General features: G+C 41.2%; 1 protein-coding gene across 17 annotated transcripts in view; it reads left to right on the top strand.

The window, feature by feature from the left end:
• Nucleotides 1-1,354: 1,354 nt before the first annotated feature.
• The window catches only part of POLQ (DNA polymerase theta), a 54,874-nt gene continuing 35,586 nt past the window's right edge, over nt 1,355-20,642 (top strand). For 2 of the 17 annotated variants that reach the window (XM_065077468.1, XM_065077461.1), the window contains exons 1-9: nt 1,357-1,638; nt 4,344-4,526; nt 5,664-5,794; nt 7,243-7,399; nt 12,419-12,527; nt 15,145-15,364; nt 17,233-17,377; nt 17,457-17,621; nt 18,697-18,909. In XM_065077468.1, coding sequence (XP_064933540.1) covers nt 1,419-1,638; nt 4,344-4,526; nt 5,664-5,794; nt 7,243-7,399; nt 12,419-12,527; nt 15,145-15,364; nt 17,233-17,377; nt 17,457-17,621; nt 18,697-18,909 — 1,543 coding nt within the window. In that variant the 5' untranslated portion in view covers nt 1,357-1,418. Of the gene's footprint in view, nt 1,639-1,690; nt 2,130-4,343; nt 4,527-5,663; nt 5,795-7,242; nt 7,400-12,418; nt 12,528-15,144; nt 15,365-17,232; nt 17,378-17,456; nt 17,622-18,696; nt 18,910-20,642 lie in introns of those variants that run through there. The other 15 variants (XM_065077425.1, XM_065077417.1, XM_065077394.1 and 12 more) reach the window with 12 other exon arrangements.

The raw sequence follows: 20,642 nt of genomic DNA, 5'->3' as shown, positions 1-20,642 counted from the left end.
ATTTTTACCACCAGTTGTTTTCCAGTGTTTCTGGGCCAGTGACCTGTTCCTGTGAGAAGAGAGGCTGCGGGACGTGGGGCTCGGATGCCTCAGAGCGGGTGTGTGTATGTGTTTGAGATTATGAGCACTGGCACTGCTTTGCATGAAGTCAGCCTCCCACGCTGTGATCCGTTTCTCTGCAGAGATGTACAGAACATGGAGAAAAAGTTGGAGAGTGGAGCATGTCTGTGTGTGTTACCTAAAATAAAATATACACTCCTGAGGGACTGAAGGAAATAATACTGCATATGTTCATGCTACTGGAACCACTTTAAATGTTCACACTTAGATGTCAATATTTCTTGAAAGGTTAGTATGTTTTCTTAAGTTGAAATTAAAAGCAACTTAGAAAAGCCTTTATTTTCCCCTCTGTTGTTAACTGCTGTGTATTGTGCTTCTTAGCACTTCTGCAAGTGATGGACAAACACTTGCATTTTTGTGATATTGCAGAATTTTCACAGAACTGCTTCTGATATTCATCTCACTGAGAGTTAAAACTAGTCCTCCTCTTTTAGAATCTTCAGAGATTATTTTGGCTAGATCAGCCATTAAAACCAGAAAGCAAGGCTGTTTGTCCTTTGTGCTGTTCCCTGTCTGTCAGTCTGTCTTAATGCCAGGATGAAGAAGCTCTATAAGCCCGTGTGCTTGCAGCTCTCTTCTTTTGTTGAAGCACTTTTAAACTGGGGGGGAATGGGGGGGAGGGGAACCAAACCCAACAGGGCAGGAACCTAGATTCTGAGATCCAGCGTAAAAGTCAGGTTTGGTGGTTCTCAGAGTGACACTGAGGGATTTTGTGGGAAAGGGTGGTCAGAGGTGGGTTCTCTTGTTGGCCTTTCTGTCTCACTGATTTTCATCTTCCACATCCTGCAGCACTTCTTTATTGCCTCTGTCTCTCACTTGTACAACATGAATAACATACTCCTGAGTGCTGCTTATTTTTACAAATACAACCAGTAGTCTGTGATTTGGATGACTTGTTTTAGCAGTTCAGATGTTGTCTTGGCATTTTATTTAATACAAATGCTTTGTTGGAAAGGTGAGTGTGGCACTTGGAAAGCTAGTTCCGTGTTGGGAAAGAATAGTAATTAAGAACCGTAATTAGTGTAAAAAGCGAGTTAGCGCCATTACTTTCACCGTACAGATGTAGCGATCCCCGAAGAGTTTTAAATTACGTGGGCGCGCAGCGTGACCGCATGTCTGGGGCGTGCAAGGATGCCGTGGAGACCCAATTTGCTGCGGGACCATCCTCCCACCCCGCGCACACGGAGGCGGCCGTTGCCGGGCAGCTGCCCCGCCGTACGGGGCCCCAGAGCCGCCCAGCGGCCGCTCCGGGCTGGGCAGCCACGTACTGCGCCGCGCGGGGCGGTGCTGGGATTTGAATGGCGCGGCGGGAAGATGGCGCCGTCACCCCAAACGGCGTCGCCACAGCCTCGGCCGCGGGGCTCCGCAGCAGCAGCTCGGGCGGCCCGGCCGCCTCCCGCGGGGCGGGGAGGGTGGCCCCGCTCGGCCCCGCCGCTCCCTGCCGGGCTGTGCTGAGCCCCCCGCCCGGCCTCGATCTCTCCCTGCGCGGCAGCGGGAGCCCCGGCACCGGCTCGGCAGGTACCGGCGCAGGAGGGCGCAGCCCTCCCTTCCGCTCTCTCGGGCTGGCAGCGCAGAGCGGGGGTCGGGGTGTGCCGGGAAGGGGGAGCGGGCCTGCCCCGCTCGGCCTGCCCCGCTCGGCCTGCCCCGCTCGGCCTGCCCCGCTCGGCCTGCCCCGCTCGGCCTGCCCCGCTCGGCCTGCCCCGCTCGGCCTGCCCCGCTCGGCCTGCGGGCCGCCGTCCCGTGAGGAAACGCGGCGCTGAGGCGCCTCCCGCCGGCGGTGGGACCGGGCGGGCCCGGGGCGGTGCTGCGCGGGGTTGGGGACCCTCTGAGTCTCTCCAGGCCCGGGGTGAGGGGCGTTTGCGCCGAGGACGACTCGCTGCCATGGGGCGGGAGCACCGGCGCTTCGCCCTTTTTTCCCTTGAGGGCAGTGCGTATGTTAACGAGGGCTCTAGCGTACTAAATACGCATGGAAGGGTCTTCCTGCCCTGTTCACTGTTTAGTTGAAGAAGGTAAGAAAATGTGTGTTCTATGAACACTTCTGAAGTCGGGCTCGTTTCATCGGATGCCATTAGACAGTGAGCCTTATTCTCGATTTGTCCTCTAGGTGCTACCGTAGTACAACGATCAGTATAGTCTGTATTCTTCGGTGTGTGAGGCAAGGTTTACCTATGTTATTAAATTGATTCAAGAATACAGTAAGCTGATAAAATGTATTGTGTCTAGAGGCATCGTTTTAAGTGGTCCTGGTTGGTGCTCTGATACCTGCAAAAGCAGGTGAGTGTAGTAGGCTTTTTAATATGACATCTTGCCTGTATTTACACAATATTATATAAACATCTTGTGTTACATAAGCATCTTGTGGCAAAATGTCATATAAAGTGGTCCTGCTGTCAGCCAGGACTACTTCAAGTGATACTTCTAGAGGTAATGCATTTTACCAGTTTACTGCACTCTTGAATCAAGAGAGATATGAAGATGTATACTGCATCAAGATGTACATAACAGCTGAAATCAAGATATTTATATAACATCTTGTCACTATCTCTTCTGCAATTTTTTGTAACTCTTTAAAACATTTACGTCTCTTGGCCTCTTCTCCAGTCATGTCACATCTTCTCCCTGATGTGATTCTGTTCTGCAAGATACAGTCTGTCAGCTCCTGCAAATGGAGCTGAGCCAATGTACATATTTCCACAGGACAACTCCTCAAAGGTGATTCAGTAAGCAACACTCCTGTGCCCAACTGGCCCCACATTCTGGAAGAGTTTCCTTTCAGAGAAATCTGGTGCCCAGTGCTTTTAACCAACAATGTGTATCGTCCTCATTTTGACTATTTCTTAGCATTTTTCTAGTAGGCAAAAAAAGAGTTTAGTGTAGTGGTATATTTCTGTACATAGATCTTTAAGAAGCCCTAAGGCACAAGTTTTCAAACAGATGTTCAATGCTAGTCTACAAATGTTCTTCGAACAGCAGAATCACGTAATCCTTAATCTGTCTTTTACATGTAGTTCATTGGTTTTAATATTAGGAAAGAAGCTTGAGATGCCATCATGTAGGTATTTTTTTCTTTGTATGACTCAGAATCCTAATTCTGCCATATTAGTCACATTTTAGGATAAACAAATCTGATAGCCTCTAGATTCCACTTGGGAAGCCAGTTCTGCTTTGTGTCACACTGCTGATCTCTCCCGATGGCGCTTAGCTTCTTGTTTAGTATTTGTATAGTACCTTGGTTACACAAAGTGAGGCAAAACCTTCAGAGCTAAGCTGTATTATCTTCTTTTTATATTTGTGCGGGGGAGAATGGCCATGCAACAGTGACAGCTAGGTTCGGGTTAGCCTCAAGAAGGCAGCTGAGATTTTTAGTATGTTGAAAGTAAAAATACTGGCTGCTTATGCATGCTAGTATTTCTGATCTAACCTGCCCTTATGCTGTCAACAATGGTGGGAAATTTCTTTTAGAATTTTTTGAATGTGCCAGGAGAAGAATGGGTACAGTACAGTCAGTACACAAACTTGTTTTTCATCCTGATTTGACTTCCACAAAATCCTGTTATGGGAACTGTATAGTCATGGGTGATAGGGGAGACATTACTGTGGATCAGAAACCTGTTTTCTGTCTCAGATGAGGGAAGGGACAAAAAAGGTTGAGCTTTCTTAATGATTTGGAAAAAGAGAGGAGGAGGAAATATCTAGCTGGCACAAAATTATTTAGGGTTATAAAGAAATAAGCAGCAAGGAACTTAATTAAGCTATAGAAACTGGAAATGTGAAGATACTAACCGGTGTTTATAAACTGAATGTGCAGAGTAGCTTGAGCTGCTTTTTTGGTTTATGTTGTTTTTTTTGATTCGTTTATTAATCAAGAAAAAAGACGGGACAGTTCTGTAATCTGTGGGGATTACTGAAGTCTCTGTAGCAAGAATTTAAAAAGGAAACAGTCTGGATAAGGATGACATGGCAAATATATTGTAATGCTGTTACATTAATCAGTGCTGAAAGTCTGAGTATGTATTTATTAATGGTTGGGTGATGTCAGGAGATAAGTATGGTGAAACATCCATAGGAAATATTGTAAAATATTAGGAAGATAGTTTCTTGTTACCTTTTCTCATCATACAGGAGCTCGTAGAGAAGTTTGGCTTCTAGGTATATAACCTAGGTGACCTCAGATTGGAGGATGATACTTGACTTCTTAATTTTGTCATTTTCTCCTCCCAAAGGGCAGTATCAGCGGGTAAATGTTCCTGAAGACCAAGCAGACAAGTTGCTCCTTGCAAACTGGGGTCTTCCCAGAGCAGTTCTGGAGAAATACCACAGCCTGGGAGTAGTACAGATGTTTGAATGGCAAGCAGAATGCCTAATGCTTGGACAAGTTCTGGAAGGGAAGAACCTAGTTTACTCAGGTATGCAAACATCTGACAAAACCAGTCCCCCCTAACTTTCCCAGTGCCATTTACAAGAACACATGGGTGCTGAAGGGTGCTGTTCTGGCAGATAAAAAGGTCAAGTTCCTCTTTTTTTATTAAGAGACCCAATTAAGACCTGTTCCATTGCTGTACCTCAGACCTGACTTGATGGACTTCTTTTTGGATGGGAAGAGAGACATTTTTCCCTATTTCCTGTGTTAATTGTCCTTTAGAAACTGATAATTAGGAGTCAATTAATGATGAGACTCTCTTTTTTATTACAGGCTATGTCAACCAGGCACTGAATGATAACAGAAATGTCACATATAAATAAGTTTGAAAATTTTATTTACTATTGAATTTTTTCAGTCCCTTTATAATTTCTCTTCACCTAGTGTATGTGGGAGGGGTGGGTGCAGATGGAGAAGTAGGACTGGTGGACCAGAAATCGGTGGGATATGACAGCTTGCGTGTCTGCTCTCCATGGGAAGAAGGTAGTAAAACAGCACTGGGAGGATGAAGGACTTAGGAGAGGGGTGGGTGATTTTCTTAGGCTTGGATTTGAGTTGTATTTATTTGGTTCCAGAAGACTTTGAGCCTGATTGCTGGTGTCTCCTGGTATGTGGCTCTATGGCCTCTATGGTTTTCTGTGGATGGTAGATGGCAAACAGCAATGCTCACCAAACAGCAGGGGTTGATATATTTATGGGCTAGGTCAGTAAGGCAGTGGCTGAGCTCTCTTGTCCAACCGAGAGACTGTATTGCGTGGGTTTTTTTGTTTGTTCATTTGGGTTTTTTTCCCCTTGCTGATCTCTGAGCTGCTGTTGCTTCTGGAGCAGAAATGAGAACACAAGGCTTGGCAGTACAATGGAAGAGGCCAGAGGATAAATAATTTGCAGTCTTCCTGACCCTTTATGGGGTTAACTGCAAATGGGGTTGTTGCTGTGGGAGAGTGGCATCGGTTGAAGAGCCCTGCCCCAATTTATGCAGTAACTGCTTTCTATGCTAGCTTTATGATAAGCCCTCTTATTTTTTTTTTTTTAACCTTTAAAAATTAATAAAAAAAACCCCACCAAAACACAAACACAACAACTTTTTAATTTTTTTTTTTCTCTTTTTTTACCTTCCCCTCAGCTCCTACCAGTGCTGGAAAGACTCTTGTTGCAGAATTGCTCATTTTGAAGCGAGTCCTGGAGACTCGTAAGAAAGCTCTTCTCATCCTTCCCTTTGTCTCTGTGGCCAAGGAGAAAAAATGTTATCTGCAGGTAAGTAGCATTCAAGGAGGGCAAATGTTTGGATTGTAGTTGTTGGGTCACATTTTTTTTAACAGTTAGAGTTTTTGCATTTATTTGAGGAAAAAAAATAATTGCGGAGTTGTTTCAGAAAGGATTTGTAGATAATTTAAAATTTGCTCTCTTTATAAGTTGGAGATTAAAAAATGAAAGTTTTAACCAAAAAGGGAAACTTGGAAAAATTTTAAGGAGTTGACTTTTAAGGCATTGTTACTTGCATCTAATCACAGATTTTATAATATACAAACTTGAAAGCAATTTTCTAATTAGAGATTATATTTGAAAAACTACAAATAGGAAGGTGTCAACATTATCTGAAAGAATATAAGGATATTTTAGCTTTCCTTAGGGTGTTCCACCAGAATTTTGTGCCTTTGGTTTCACTTTGCTGGAAATTTGTTCTGACAGAATGTGATTATGTGTTGGCTTCCTCACCCCAGCTATTTAAAAACAAAATTACTGGAACTGAATGATAACAGAAATGTGACATATAAATACCTTTGAAAATTTTATTTACTATTGAATATTTTCAGTTCCTGCAACAGTCTTTTTAAAATAAATATTTTTTTTTTCTTGAAAGACTTTTCATATCACACACTTTTTTCCATTAGCCAATATGTCAAAGTAAAAACAACTTCTGAAAACAAACATAAAACCAGCCAGTGTTTTTGTTGTAGTTTCTGACATTAAAGACATTTTGGGTGTTAATAAACTGAGATGGTATTTTAACCTTGTGAATTGCTAGGAAGTGCTACAATCTGAGTTCAAAAGCTACTTTGTAGTGATAATGGAGACATGCTTTTGCTTTAATCTTGTAAATCTGGAGGATAGTGATGTTGTGTTCTGCAACTCCTGGCCTAAGGTTTGCTTGTAGCTGCACATACTTGAAATCATATGGTATCCTACCCACCTGGTTCAAACATTTGTACCTTTTGTTAATGCAATGTGAAATGTGCTGAAGTGCTGGCACGGCAGTAATAAGCCGTGGAAGAAAGGAAGCAGTTCTTGACTTTCAGTGGGAGATGTGACATCTTTGTGTTTGCGGTTCTACATTTGAATTTTGCCCAGGATTGCTCAGGAGCAAGGCTTCTTTGCACATAACCGACTGGTATTATAAACTGTGTGTTCTCTAACCTTATTAATAGTAAATGTTTTTATACAAAAATGTCATCCCCGTCTCTTACTTATGTCCAATATATCCTGCAATGTGTTCTGTGTGGCTTCTGCTTTGGAAATAAAAAAGTGATAGTGAAAAAAAAGTAGCAGTATGTGGCTGAGTTATGGCTTTAGTCTGATTAATTTGCATTATAAGTACTAGGAATTGTGGTTGTAGGATGCAGGCTTTTATGTGATTCCAGCAGGCATTGGTCAGAATTCAGGGTTGTAACCTTGGCATGACATTCTGTATCCTTGGAAAACAGGCGCTGTTTCAGGAGGTGGATGTGAGAGTTGAAGGCTACATGGGAAGCATGGTTCCTGCTGGACGTTTCTCTGCCCTGGATGTTGCTGTCTGCACCATTGAGAAAGCCAACAGTCTAATCAATAGGCTAATAGAAGAGAATAAAATGGACTCACTGGGTAAAACACTAAGGCTTGAGCATTGTGGGGATGAGGTTTATTACATACTCTGAGTACATGTGAAATCATGGTATACTTTGTACTTGCTCAGTTCTGTACGGGACAGACATGCCATATAAGAAAATCGAGCAATTTTTCTTCCTCCAGAGCACCTCTGATTGGGATTTAGGAGGGCAGTCAGGACTATTCTACGTAGCTCAACAGCTGGGGTGAGTAGGTAGAAGCTGCAAGTTTCAGTTTATGGGTGACAATCCCTGAACAGTGTTTGGCTGCAATAAGCAGTGATTCCCATAGCTAGAAAATGTCTTCTAGTTAATGACTTTGAGTTAAAGGTATGTGATATGTTTGAATTCAAGAATGTATGCATGCTTATTTGTTTTGGACAGAGATTGTGGCATCTGTGGTTGATCTTCACTTAGTTCAAGGAAGAGCAGGAATTGTGTTCTGTGCTCATCTGTGTCCAGATGAGTAGAATGAATATACAGAGCGCCTCTGGGTAGTCACGGTGACTGGGAGGGCTGTGACATTCATTTGTCGCTTGTAGTTTGCTCAGAAGCCTTCTGTCCTTGTAATGTAGACTTCTGGGTCACCATGGCCCTGATGGCCATTAGATAATGGTAGTGTTCATTTAGTGTTTGGGAGGACATACAAAACCTGAAGAAGCCCTATGCTTCCAGTGCATGCTTGGAGATAGATATGTTTTCCTAGTCCATTTGTTCTTCTCTTTGTTTCCCTGCTCAGAAAAGCTATAACCAGTTATTTTTTATACTGTAATTCCTCCCATCTTCACTCTGGCTTGTAACATAGCTGATTGCTATTTTGAGAATATAAAAATTGGAAAGCTAGAGGAATATCAAACTACTCTGAGACCTCTACTTATGAAACTGCTGTTCCACGTGCATCTGCTTTCTTAATGTTCTGCAGCGTTGTTTACCAGAAGAGTTTCTTAAATGCAGGAGAGAATAAGGGAAATGAAACCTTGCAGTTTTTTTCCAGAGTGTGATCATGAGATAACACATTCACACCTGGATCTATAGGAGCTGGATCACCATGAATGCTTTAGACTGCCAGTGGGCTGGAGGATGAGTGGATGACTGTTTTTGTGCAGCATTTTAAGCTCATCCAAATTGAGGCTCCTGCAGACCAGCCTGACTCTTGAGTGTATATCTTCATCCCTTCCCTTGCAAGAGAACTGGCAATCATGCCATTAGTTATTTCAATATATAGCTACTTAGTTTAGGGGGTTTTTATTTGTTTTAAACAAGGCTAATTTCACCACACTGTATGAGCTGTGTTGCCAGCATAAGGCAGAGTGGGGTCATGATGATCATATTTATGCTGGCTTGGGTGTCTTGGAAGCATACTCAATATACTAAAATGTATTATTTAATGATATAATCTTTCAGAAGCCAGAGATATGCCAAATCCCTTTGGTTGTTACTTCCATTCCATCCCTACCTTTTGTGGATGAATGTACCTGAGAAGAGTCATATAAGTATAACCAGCCAAGTGATTACAGGATTAGAGTTTGAATATGTGTCCTCCTTAAACCAGGTTTTTCTTTTACCATTTGAAAACACCTTTGCTGCAACCCTCTGTTTCTCTTGGGCCCCGATATGACCGTATAACTGAAATAAGGGTATTTTTTTTCCTTTATATGCTTATTTGAAATTAATTTTTGAAATTAAATTTGAGTTTAAAAATAATCTTTAAAGTAAGAAATGGACAAATTTTCCGTTTCGAGATACATCTACGTAAAAGCTGCAAAATATGGGCATGAGCTGAAAATGCCAGTTTAACTTGTCACTTAAAAAAAGCTTGTCTGAAACTGCAATATTGTACCTCATTTTCTAATTAATTCTAAATTTAGACCAGTTCGTAATTAGGGTGTTTTATCTTTTGAGATGAGTTATTGGGAGATGACTGCAATTCTGGCTGGATTCCATCTCAAGCTTGAGCTGTTCCTTTTGTTGATGTCAACCCCCTGCTGATAGCTCATGTAACTTTTTGAAGTTGTTGAGAGAAAACTCAAATCCTCTGCCTGGCAGAGCTCTTGTTGCTGTATGAAGCAGTTAAAGCAATTTTGTGTTGCTAATTATTATATAATGTGTGTTAGTTTAGAGCATCCAGGTACGCAGGGGATCATATTCCTCTTGTTGTTCAGACTCTTGATAACGATGCTAAAGAAATATTTAGGAAAGCGAATTAGAGAAGAATCTACTGCTTTCTCGAAGTGTCATCTGGGAATGGATTTGTAAAGTGCTGTTGTGATACTTACCTTGTTTCTTTTCTTAAATTTAACCTTGAAATTAAAAAAATTACTAGTTTCATTGTATTAAAAAAAAATAATCCTCCCTGCCTCTCATTCCAAACTCTTTAGTTTTAAGGAGGATGTGGACCTAAAGCACCCAAGTTATTCTGACGTAAATACATATGATAGATTTTTTTTCAGCAGTCTTCTTCACCTAACTTGCAGGCATAAAGAGGAGACTGGGGCTAGCTTCATTTTCAGTAGCAATGCAGTATGACAAAATTCTCGCCCCAGTTGCACTCCTGAGCTTGTTGCTGAGTAGAAAATATCATGGCATGCCGGGACCTGTAGTTCTTCATGGTTGCAATTCCATTTTAAGATGAGGGTAGCTTTGTGAAAAATACAGGTTGCCTGATTGCTCCCGCTGTGTTATCCCAGTGGGTGTGTTGTGAGCACTGCCTGAAGAGAGGAGAGCGCGGCGCATGCGTGACAGTCAGGTCTCAGCAGCTTGCAGACTGCCAGGGCAATACAGTACGTGGGCTTAGCATGGGTTTAAATACGTATTATAGCCAAGTAGCAGCAGAAGATATATAACACATGGCCCATACAACAGTTAGTGGCATTCCCTGTGCTTTGGCCTGCAGGTACCAGTTCTGTGTTTTGTTGCAGGAAGCAAAATGTGCTACTGCTTGACGCAAAGACTGTAAAGATGGCTTGTATGAATTTTACTTTGGTGGATATCTGATTACAGTGCCCTGTCTCAGCTGCTGGAATAATTCAGACAGACTGTTGTATGGGGAAGCAGGAAGAAGTTTTTTCTGATAGCTGAATAAAAATATATTTGGTGACCAATGAATTACCATTTTTTACAAGCAAACACAGAATAGAGGAAGTACAGGCAGATAGAGGAACTGATGGGTGGGAGTTTGTAAAAGAGGCTGATGAAGCAGTGCAGCACTCTTCTAACTTAAATGGCTTGAAACAGAAGCGGGGAAAAAGCAGACGGAGAGAGAAGGAACAAACGTAGGAAGGAGAGAAAAAAAAATGAGAAGGAAAAATAACACTGAAACAGATAATATAAGGTCACATTTGCCCTTAAGCTCCTGCTATTTTAGTTGCACCAGGAAGATATTACATAGCTGCACCAAAGCAGGAAAAAAAATCCACAGCAGCAGAACTAATGAAACCTGGTGTCCCCTGTGCTCTGCTTTTTTTGTTTAACCTTGCTTCAGCCTCCCCTGTGACCCTGTCAGCTGGCCAGAAAGAGTACAGACTGCTGCTAGTTGGGATGTGTGCAGGAGGTGCACTGGATGGCTGAGTTGTTGTGGCTCTGTGTTTTCTCCTCAGGGGAGACTCTAATCTGCTCTGTTGTCTCCAGCTGCTGATACTCAGAAAGCTTTTTAGACATTATTATTTTCAGTATTTCTACACTTCTTACAAATTTGATGGAGGTGGCTCATAGATTAAAAAGTCATTTGCAGGGAGTAGGATGACAACAGAGCAATCATGTAATGATTTCTTTCATTAGAAAGCCAAAGCTAAATAGTAGAGCTCATTCAAGTTTGGTTAGTGGGAAAAGATGCAACAGGAAGCAGGCTATGCCAGTGTAATTACATCTGCTCTAGGTTTTTTTTCTGACATTACTGTATTAATAAGGAGTGATGTTTTTAAGTAAGACAGTGATGTCAACAAAGCTTTTGACTAGTTTATTTGGGTGCTGGAATGTTCCTTTCCAGATACTCTGGATCATAGAATACAATACCAGGTTGGAAGGGAGAACAAGGATCATGTGGTCCAACCTTTCTTGGCAAATGCACAGTCTAGACAAGATGTCCCAGCATCCTGTCCAGCTGAATCTTAAACGTGTCCAATGTTGGGGAATCCACCACTTCCCTGAGGAGATTATTCCAATAGCTGATTGTTCTCATAATGGAATATTTCCCCCTTGTGTCCAATTGGAATGTCCCAAGGAGTAACTTGTACCCATTGTCCCTCATCTTTTCCATGTGACTCCTTGTAAAAAGAGAGTCTCCATCTTCTTTGTAGCCACTCTTTAAACACTGGTACATGGTGATAAGGTCTCCCCTAAGCCTCCTTTTCTCAAGACTGAACAAGCCCCATTCTCTCACCATTTCCTCATATGGTGGCTTTCCAGTCCTTTGATCATCTTTGTGGCCCTTTTCTGGACCTTCTCCGGCCTGTCCACATCTTTTTTGTGTAGCAGGGACCAAAACTGAACACAGTGTTCCAGCTGTGGCCTGACAAGCACTGAGAAGAGCGGGATAATGACTTTCTTGTCTCTGCTGGTGATGCCCTTGCTAAAGTAGCCCAGCACCCTGTTGACTTTCTTTGCCGCAGCAGCTTGCTGTTCACTCATGTTGAGCTGCTTGTCCTCCAGGTAGATCTCAGCCTGTGCTGCACTCCTGGATTATGTTTTCCCACATGCAAGACCTTACACTGTTACAGTATAGATGCTGCAATACTGTTTTGTGTGCTGGCCAGACTACCAACTCAGCTTATTTATTTTTATTTTTGAAAAGCTGATTGCGTGTGTATGAAGTTGTGGGCGGTGTGAAATGTCATGACGTTGGTCATGATTTGTCTCTCAGAAGGATCAGTGGCAGAAGGAAGCCATAGTGGTGTTGGAAAGCACAGCTGGATTTGCAAATATAATTTTCAGTTCATCATATGGAATATGAAAGGATTGAGGCCATCTGTTCTTAGTTTGGAGTTTTGACAGACATAACCCGAGTGCTTCTCTTTATCAGGAGTGGTGGTTGTGGACGAGTTGCACATGCTGGGAGACTCTCATCGAGGATATCTGCTGGAACTCCTCCTGACCAAAGTTAGATATGTTACAGAGAAGGTTGCAAAACGGTGGGTAGACCAGGATGTTTGTCTTCTGATGCTAAATTATGGCAGCTCTAAATGTTTTGTTCTATGTGCGACTGGAAATTTGGGTTACCTCCAGGGTTTTTATGAGAGTGATGACCTAGACTATTTTGGTTATTAAGGTCTCATCATACTACCTCTCAGATGCCTGCTGTTGTAGTCAAAACCTCTTTTCCTCATGGTTTTCAATTTGTGTGCTACCATGGGATTCATTCCCTCAGGAAAAGAAATAAGGCTGAAGATTTCATTTACTTTTTTAGCCTATTTGAATTTTTAAAAAACTTTTTTTTTTTTTTTTTTTTTTTTTTCCTAGCAGACTTGCCCTGCTTAATTTTGCAGTGTTTCATGGAACAGGGTATTTATGCTACTGAAATGTTCAGGTATTGTGGAAGACTGGGCATGCTGTTAACTTGTCGATGGTGAATTGATCAGAAGACAGGATGTGCCAGTAGCCTGCTTGGTTAGCATTGGTCAGGGTGATATGTGGTTTTCCTTATAACATGTGATAGCCTGGTGGTTGCATGGTTTCTTGGCTGTAGCACAAATGATTGGACACTGGGGAACAGATTAGATGTTTCAGAAGAATTTTGGAGGCTTTTAAAAATTCATTATCTAGATCCCCAGCACCAAACTGTCCAGTGGCTCCATAGTGCTTGAAACAGACAGACGCAAACGGAGTAGATCGTGTATTGATCTTCTTAATCTTTATTAGCGGTGCTGAGAGAAGAGTCAAAATCAACTGTTCCCTCAGCACCAGAAGCCAGATTTTGCCAGTTTGCTGCTTCCTGTCTTGTGAGTCATACCAGTGCTGGGCTAAGCACAGGCTACCTCTTTAGTCCTGAGGGAAGTGCCCTTTCTACATTGGCTTTCCGTTGGACATTTTAGCCATATTTCCGGGATCCAGCAGTGTTCTGGGTTTAATCCCCTCTGACTTTTCCTCATATTCTCCCCATAAGTCCTGGAAGCCAGTATCAGAGCAGCGTGAGTGGCGTTGCCACTCCTTTTACCTTGGCTTGTCATGTAGCTGCAGCACAGGTGCAGGTCCACTCTCTGCTTTCCTCCCTTGCATTGAAGAAGCAGGAAAGAAACAACATCTGTCAGGGAAAAGAGGACAGATGCATCAAGGAGTATTCCTGGGAAGACACAGTACTTCAGCCTTCACCATATGGGCGCTAGGGCCTAGATTCTCCATCTCTCCATCATAGTCAAGTTGACAGTTACTGACATAAAGGAGGTGGCTACCATATTTGTTTTGGAATCCACTTGAGATTCCTGGAGTTGAAGACCACATTTTCTTTCAAATGTCCTCCCAAGTCTGCCATGTTTTTTTTTTTTTTTTCTATTATTTAATGGGAGCCCCTTGATCCAGATCCTTTCAACATTATCCAGCCTGACCAATTATCAGAATGACCAGTGCTTTGAAGAGCTTCTTAAGTGGTTAGCTGCGTGTCCCACTGAAGTATAAGGCTGTGTCTTTGCATCAAGAGAATGTTCTCTGATGGCCATTGCCAGTGTGAGTGCCCTCGCTTCTCTGTGACACTTTTGCACACCCAGCCAAAATTCTGAAGCAGATTTTTCTCCTCCCCAGTCAAAGAGTGTGTTGTGGAGCTGGAACTTTTTTAATCTTTGAAGGTCAAAAGTTGCTTTAGGGGGAAAAAATCTGCAACCTAAATGGCAGAGCTGTAGTAGCAAATGCTTGAAGAGTTTGGATAATAGAGTCTGTCTCTCCACATCTTCCTTATTTCTGTCTTGTCAGTGACCAGCCTTTTTTACTCCAGCTTCTAGGTCGTCTTGCTTTCTCTATCTTGTCTTTGCCAAGATTAGTAGGATCTTCTAGGAAGGTTCAGGCTGTTTCTGAGCTCACATTGATTTGTCAGACCTTTTTATTTTTTAAAGTCTCAATTTGTGGCTCAGCACAACGCAAATGAGTAGTTTTCCAAATGGAGGCTTAGGAGCATTAAAAAACCCCTATTGTGTGGATGTAAAAGCCTGAATTAAAATATACATTTGGATATCTAAATTAACGGTTTGCATTTTCAGGTCTGTTAAGAGTCCATTACTTCTTACTGCCTTTAGTGGAAGCTGCTGTTTAGCACTTTGAGAACTGAAGCTGTTTTCTTCTTTGCTGAGCTAAGGACTTTTGTTCCAACTCTAGGAAGATGTTAGTCTAGTATTATTTGTCCTGAAATTGAAACAAATGGAAGTATTTCAAGAGAGGCATTTAAACTTAGAAAGACTGCAGTGGAGACTGAACCATTCCTTTATTTCCATGTTTTTGTTAATGGCAAAGAAATAGTTGATTTATTTGTTTGTTTTCAGTTTCTCCAAATATGCAGTCAGTTTATGGCTATTGTACCTAAAGAAGTTTAAAGTTTAGGTTCAAAGTGATAAAAAGTTGAATTATCTTGTTATCAATGCATAAACTGACATTGTGTTTGCTAGGAGTACAGTGTGGCTTGTTTCTTTGTCAAGAAGTTGAAAAAAACCCAAACCTTTGCACTTTAGACACTAGAAGTAGATTGAATTAGTTTTTCTAAATCCTGTTTTCCCGAACAGTAGCTTGTGTTGTCACTAACTTTCATTTTCTTTTAACTACTTCCAGACAGGCAAAGATGACCAGTCCCAGTTTTGGTGGGATACAGATAATTGGCATGAGTGCTACCCTCCCTAACTTGGGGCTCCTAGCCTCATGGTTAGATGCAGAGCTATACTGCACGGATTTTCGCCCTGTGCCCCTCAAGGAGTGGGTGAAAATTGGCAGCAACATTTATGACTCCTCCATGAATTTAGTGCGAGAATTCCAGCCCAAGCTTCAGCTGAAGGTAACAAAACTCTGAGCAGCAGTTTTGGGATAACACCTTTTGTACAGCTAAAGTTAAAGAAAGAGCTCCTGGCATGATTTTAATTTCTTTTTAAAAGGTAACATTCCCGACTTTGTTGTTTATATCATAGCTTGTATGCTTAAGCTGAGCACAGGGTTTTTTTTTGGTCTTCTATTGATTTAAACAAAAAACAAACGAAAACACACTGATGTGTTGAAGTTTCTTGAATCTGACTTGAAGACAAAGTTGATTTTGCAGCTATCTTGTTTCTGAACACTTGATAGGTATAAAGAGTTTAATTCTCCCCTTACCCATCACCCTATCTTGTGCCCTGGAATCTACTTCACTTTCATAAATAAAGGTGTTTCCTGGTTAGGCCAAGGAATTTGCATTAATTGTTGGGTGAATATATTTGCATTAAAATCTGGTATTGAACCTGCTGATGTTAAACTGCTCAATGATCTAATTTTGTTGGTGATCAGAAGGCAGATATCCATCCTGATTCTTCTGAATCTATTTTCAATTTTTAGTTTTTTTGCACACTTGAAAAGGATATGAAAAGTTAAGGGTAATGTACTATATTGGTTTGGAAGAACCAAATGGATAGGAATGTCAAATTTGCACTTTTTACTTGTAGGTTCCTTTTCTGTGGAATCTTTGAAGGGTCCTTCCAGTCCTTTCAACCACTCTACATAGTACTGCTGTAGTAGTTGGACAGTATGGCCTGAATACCAGCAGTATTTTGGAGCATTTTGCACCCAGTTCTCATTGTGCACAAACATTCTGTTGTCAGTAGAAAGGTGCCACAGCAAAGAAAGAAAAAGGATCCTTGAAACAAAGTTCAGTTTTTGTGACAAGAATGTCTGGAAGCTTGCTCCTGTGCGGTCATATTGAGAAGGTGATATTGCATCTCCTTTTCTGGATATTTTTAAGTAGTTGCTCTGGATAGGTACTATCCAGAGAGAAAGAACTAAACTGGGCTTATGACTCAACAGCTGAGGGAGTTGGCTTATTTTATAAGACCAGGTGATCCTCTTGGGCTGGAAATCTGTCACTGGATCTTCAGTCTTCTGAGCCTAAAACTGGATGAGGAAAGGGAACTCGATGACATCACCACTTTTGCTGAATTTGGCTGAATCCTTACCAAGCTTTTGATGTGTATATGCAGTTTCTGCCGTTGGTCCCATGTTTTCATTTGCATTTCAGTGCTTTTTATTTCTTGCTATATACCTGCCTTTTTTCTCTTCCTCCTTTGGCTTGCTTGCTGAAAGAGAATCTGACTTAGCCAACCAAAACAGATCAGTTGCAGAAACTCTCTAAGGATCTCAAAATGAAAAAGGCAAACTGTAAACAGTATGGTTTTGCATGCATATCAATATAAGTATCCATAAAAGCCTTCCACTGTGCTCTGATCACCTGCAGTTTTTGGCCAGCAGTGCTTCCTGGGTGCATCTTATTGGGGATGCTCAGATTACTACATCTCATGCTTATGTTCAGATGTCCTAGTTGATAAGTTTTCCTTATTTGTTTTCACTTGGGGCTCTTCCTAGTTCTTCCCCACTGCTGTTAGCCATAACATGGAGATTGCAGTGATATTTTGTGTACCATGCTGCCTTCAGTCAGAAACAGATTTATGAAAAGCAAGACGTCAAGCCTTAGATTTAGTCATAGGTAGGTCTAGGGCTGTCCTCAACAATGTGATCATACTAGTGCTTGGGCTTCCTAAAGCAAGACAGAGTACTGTCTTCTTTGTTTGCTCCTCTTTCTGACTTGAAGTAGAAGATTCCTACTGTGACACAGAAGAATGATGGCATTTACAAACCCCATTCAGTGTGAGAGTGCATTGAAAGTATTTTGTCTCAATTCAGGGAGATGAAGACCATGTTGTGAGCCTGTGTTATGAGACTGTTTGTGAAGGCCATTCAGTTCTGCTTTTCTGTCCATCCAAGAACTGGTGTGAGAAGCTAGCAGACATCATTGCCAGGGAATTCTACAGTTTGCAACAGTCTGAGGGTGAGAGAAGAGTAATTAATAGAAGACTGTAATATGCACAGTGCCTTTAATGAAAATTAATTTTAATAAAAACTATAAGAATGTTTTATCTCTCAAGGTTCTTCAAAAAACTCAGCCCTTGCCCCAGTTGTTGTGGACAGAGAAGGGATTGATGAGGTTCTGGATCAGCTAAAGCGTTCTATCTCAGGCCTGGATTCTGTGCTCCAACGTACTTTGCCATGGGGAGTGGCATTTCATCATGCAGGTATTCCTGAATATCTTGGTCTTGAATTCTCTAAATAATATGGGTTCTTTTTGCTGTGGTTACCAGCAATTTACCAGTTGCTTTTTGAAGTAGTTTATGACTGAATTAAAATGGTTTGAGAATCTCACAGTTAGAGGTAAACCTGAATTATTTTATTGTGGCTGAAGAGTTTAATTCACTAACTGTTACAAATCTTCTCTCTTTTGTATTGTTTAAAGCAACTTTTAAACCACAACTTTTTGTTTGCTTGTTTGGTTTGTTTTTTGTGTGTGGGTGTGTGAGCCTGAAAAATTAGCTGATTTGCAGCCCAAGCATTTTCAGGTTGTCCCTAAAGCTGCCAAAGTGTTTCAGAGCAATTTTCCTCAACTTAATAGTGAAACAGATGAGTAAATAGAAGAAATATAACAAATATAACAATGAAAATAAAAAGAGCATGTGCTGCGGATGCTCCTGGCTACATCTTTTGTTTGTTATTTGATAGGTAATAGTGTCACCTGTTGATCCACCGAAGGAAAGGACTGACTCCAGAAGAGAGAACTGTAGCTATGTCATTGAATATGTAGGGGGAATAATTCCAAATGTTTATAGAGTGTGGATTTCTTTCTCAGGAACAAAATTGGCCTGAAGCCTATAAGGAAATGTAGAAATATACCTTTTGTAACTTAGAATGCAAATGATGAAGAAGGATTCCAGGGTCAGGATGGCAAATGATGAAATCCTAGTTCCCTACTGTGCTTGTTACATCCAGTTTTTATTTTATTTCTTTACTTATTTACTTGCAGTGTGTGTAGATATGTAGTGAATAGTTGTTCATCTTGCTACAACACATACAAGCACTTTAGAAAAGCTAGTTAATAACTATTACTGTCAATTGAATGATGAAAACTTAACGGTGAGATTTTGCTTTGCTTAGGGCTTAGAATAAGTTAACTGAGGTAGTGTTGTGGCTCTAGTTCCTAACACTGAATGGCGAATGTACAGTTAAGTTTGTTCTTCCCCTTGCTTGACAGTAATATCGTTAGCTCTTAAATTCAGTTTCACCATTAGTGGGTTTGTAAAAGTCATCTCTCCTCAGGTCTTACTTTTGATGAACGGGACATCATTGAAGGAGCCTTTCGCCAAGGCTTGATTAGAGTCCTAGCAGCAACCTCCACGCTCTCGTCTGGAGTGAATTTGCCTGCACGACGAGTAATTATACGAACTCCCATGTTTTGTGGCAAACTGCTGGACATGCTCACTTACAAGCAGATGGCTGGAAGGGCTGGCAGGAAAGGAGTAGACACAGAGGGTAAGCAGAGGCTTTATTAACATTCTCTAAGAACGGCGTTAACCTGATTAAATCCAGGGCAGTGCTTTGCAATTAGTGACTAATCATGATGAATTCCTTTGGTATTCAGTATGATTAAGTTAATCAAGATGAATTTGTTTGGTATTAATGGAGTAAAAATTGTGATTCCCAGGGAATTCTTTTCACTGCATGAGACTTACTTTGGTATTTACATGTCAGTTACTTCAAGAACAGACTGTTTTCTCCTTTGAATTCTTGTTAAATTCTAAGGCTCGGTTCATTTGCCTTAATTTTGTGATCCCTGGTCAGTTTACTAAACTGTTTACAATTTCAGTGAGAAAGTTTATAGTAAACTCATTGGACAGACCTAAAATGTAAAATATGTGTTTAAAGTCTACAACCACAATTTGGCAAACGCCTGTTTTCTGAAGTTTTGGTTTGAATTTGTTAAACTTCCACTAAACTTAACCATAACTTTTATGGATCTTGAATGTAGTAATGCAACAGAGAGACAGGGAAATATGAACAGTAGTTCATGCATAATATGGTGTCTTCACATGTACGGCAGCACTGATGATCCTTGTGGGTCCCTTCCAACTCAGGACGTTCTGTGATTCTTTTCTATGGTTGATGTTCAACCAAATAATCCTGCCTGTTTTTTTAATTTGCAATGGAAATTTATCTTTATGGATGATGTTTGGAAGAACTGGATTACACAAATATAAAACCACAATAGAAAATAGGAAGTTCAACAGAAGCGGGAAGTGGGGTTTGCCCTACTGATGGTTTGATTGGTGCTTGCTGGAACCCTGTGTAAGTAGACTCTACTTACATTTAACTTTCTATTTTTGCCAGAGTAGCATAGCAACAGGGCACTTTGTGACCTATTTCTCTGTGAGATATCCCTATGTGTTAAAGAAAGGGCAGCTGCATGCTGTATTTTGAAATTTTCCAGATTTCGTCACTTGAGTGTAGCTGGCAGGTGTAAAATTACATTATTCCTTGAAGTTTCTTTTTTTCTTCTTCTTCAGGTTACAATAATTAGAACCCTTTTTTGACAGTTCTGATGTGACTGTGTTTTGCACAGTAAGCAGTTGATTTTATGCTGATGAGCTTCATGAATGTACCATTTTTTTTTTGACTCCACAGAGTCTTTTGGATGAGAACATAAAGCTGCATTGCCAGCTGCTACTCTTTCATAGAGTAGGGAGACTAGGGGACAGCAACTTCAGCTGGAAAAAAATGCCTTGTGTGGATATGAAATTCAGGTGACAGAAGATAAATGCTGTTGGGTTGATTCCCTTACCCGCAAATACTGTAGTATTGTGTTATCTCAGGTTTCGATTGTGTTTTGTTGCTGTTGTGCGCTTTTTTTTCCCTGATTTGACGGAAATTTAAAAGCATAATTTTAGAAAATGAAATGGTATTATTTTTACATTCAGCAAAACTGTTGTGTTCCCAAGGTGAAATAGGTAAAGCTGTTCAATATTGCTGAACAAAACCTAGAAATATAATAGGGCTTTTTTTTTTTTTTTTCTTTCAATGGAGTTTTATGCCTAGATAGCCAGAGTATTCTGGTGTTTGTCTAGTCTGATGCTGACCTGGACTTCCCCTCTCATCTGAAGTGTTCAATAAGGGATCTTAGAACAGCTTAGTTTCTTTTTATTTTTTTGTCCGCTGTTTGCTAGGTTGCAGTTATTTCCTTTAAGTTCTCAGTGGGATCTTGGGAAAGG

Source organism: Columba livia, chromosome 1 (genome assembly GCF_036013475.1).
Source record: "Columba livia isolate bColLiv1 breed racing homer chromosome 1, bColLiv1.pat.W.v2, whole genome shotgun sequence".
NCBI lineage: Eukaryota > Metazoa > Chordata > Aves > Columbiformes > Columbidae > Columba > Columba livia.
This window is presented reverse-complemented; position numbering and strand designations above follow the sequence as displayed.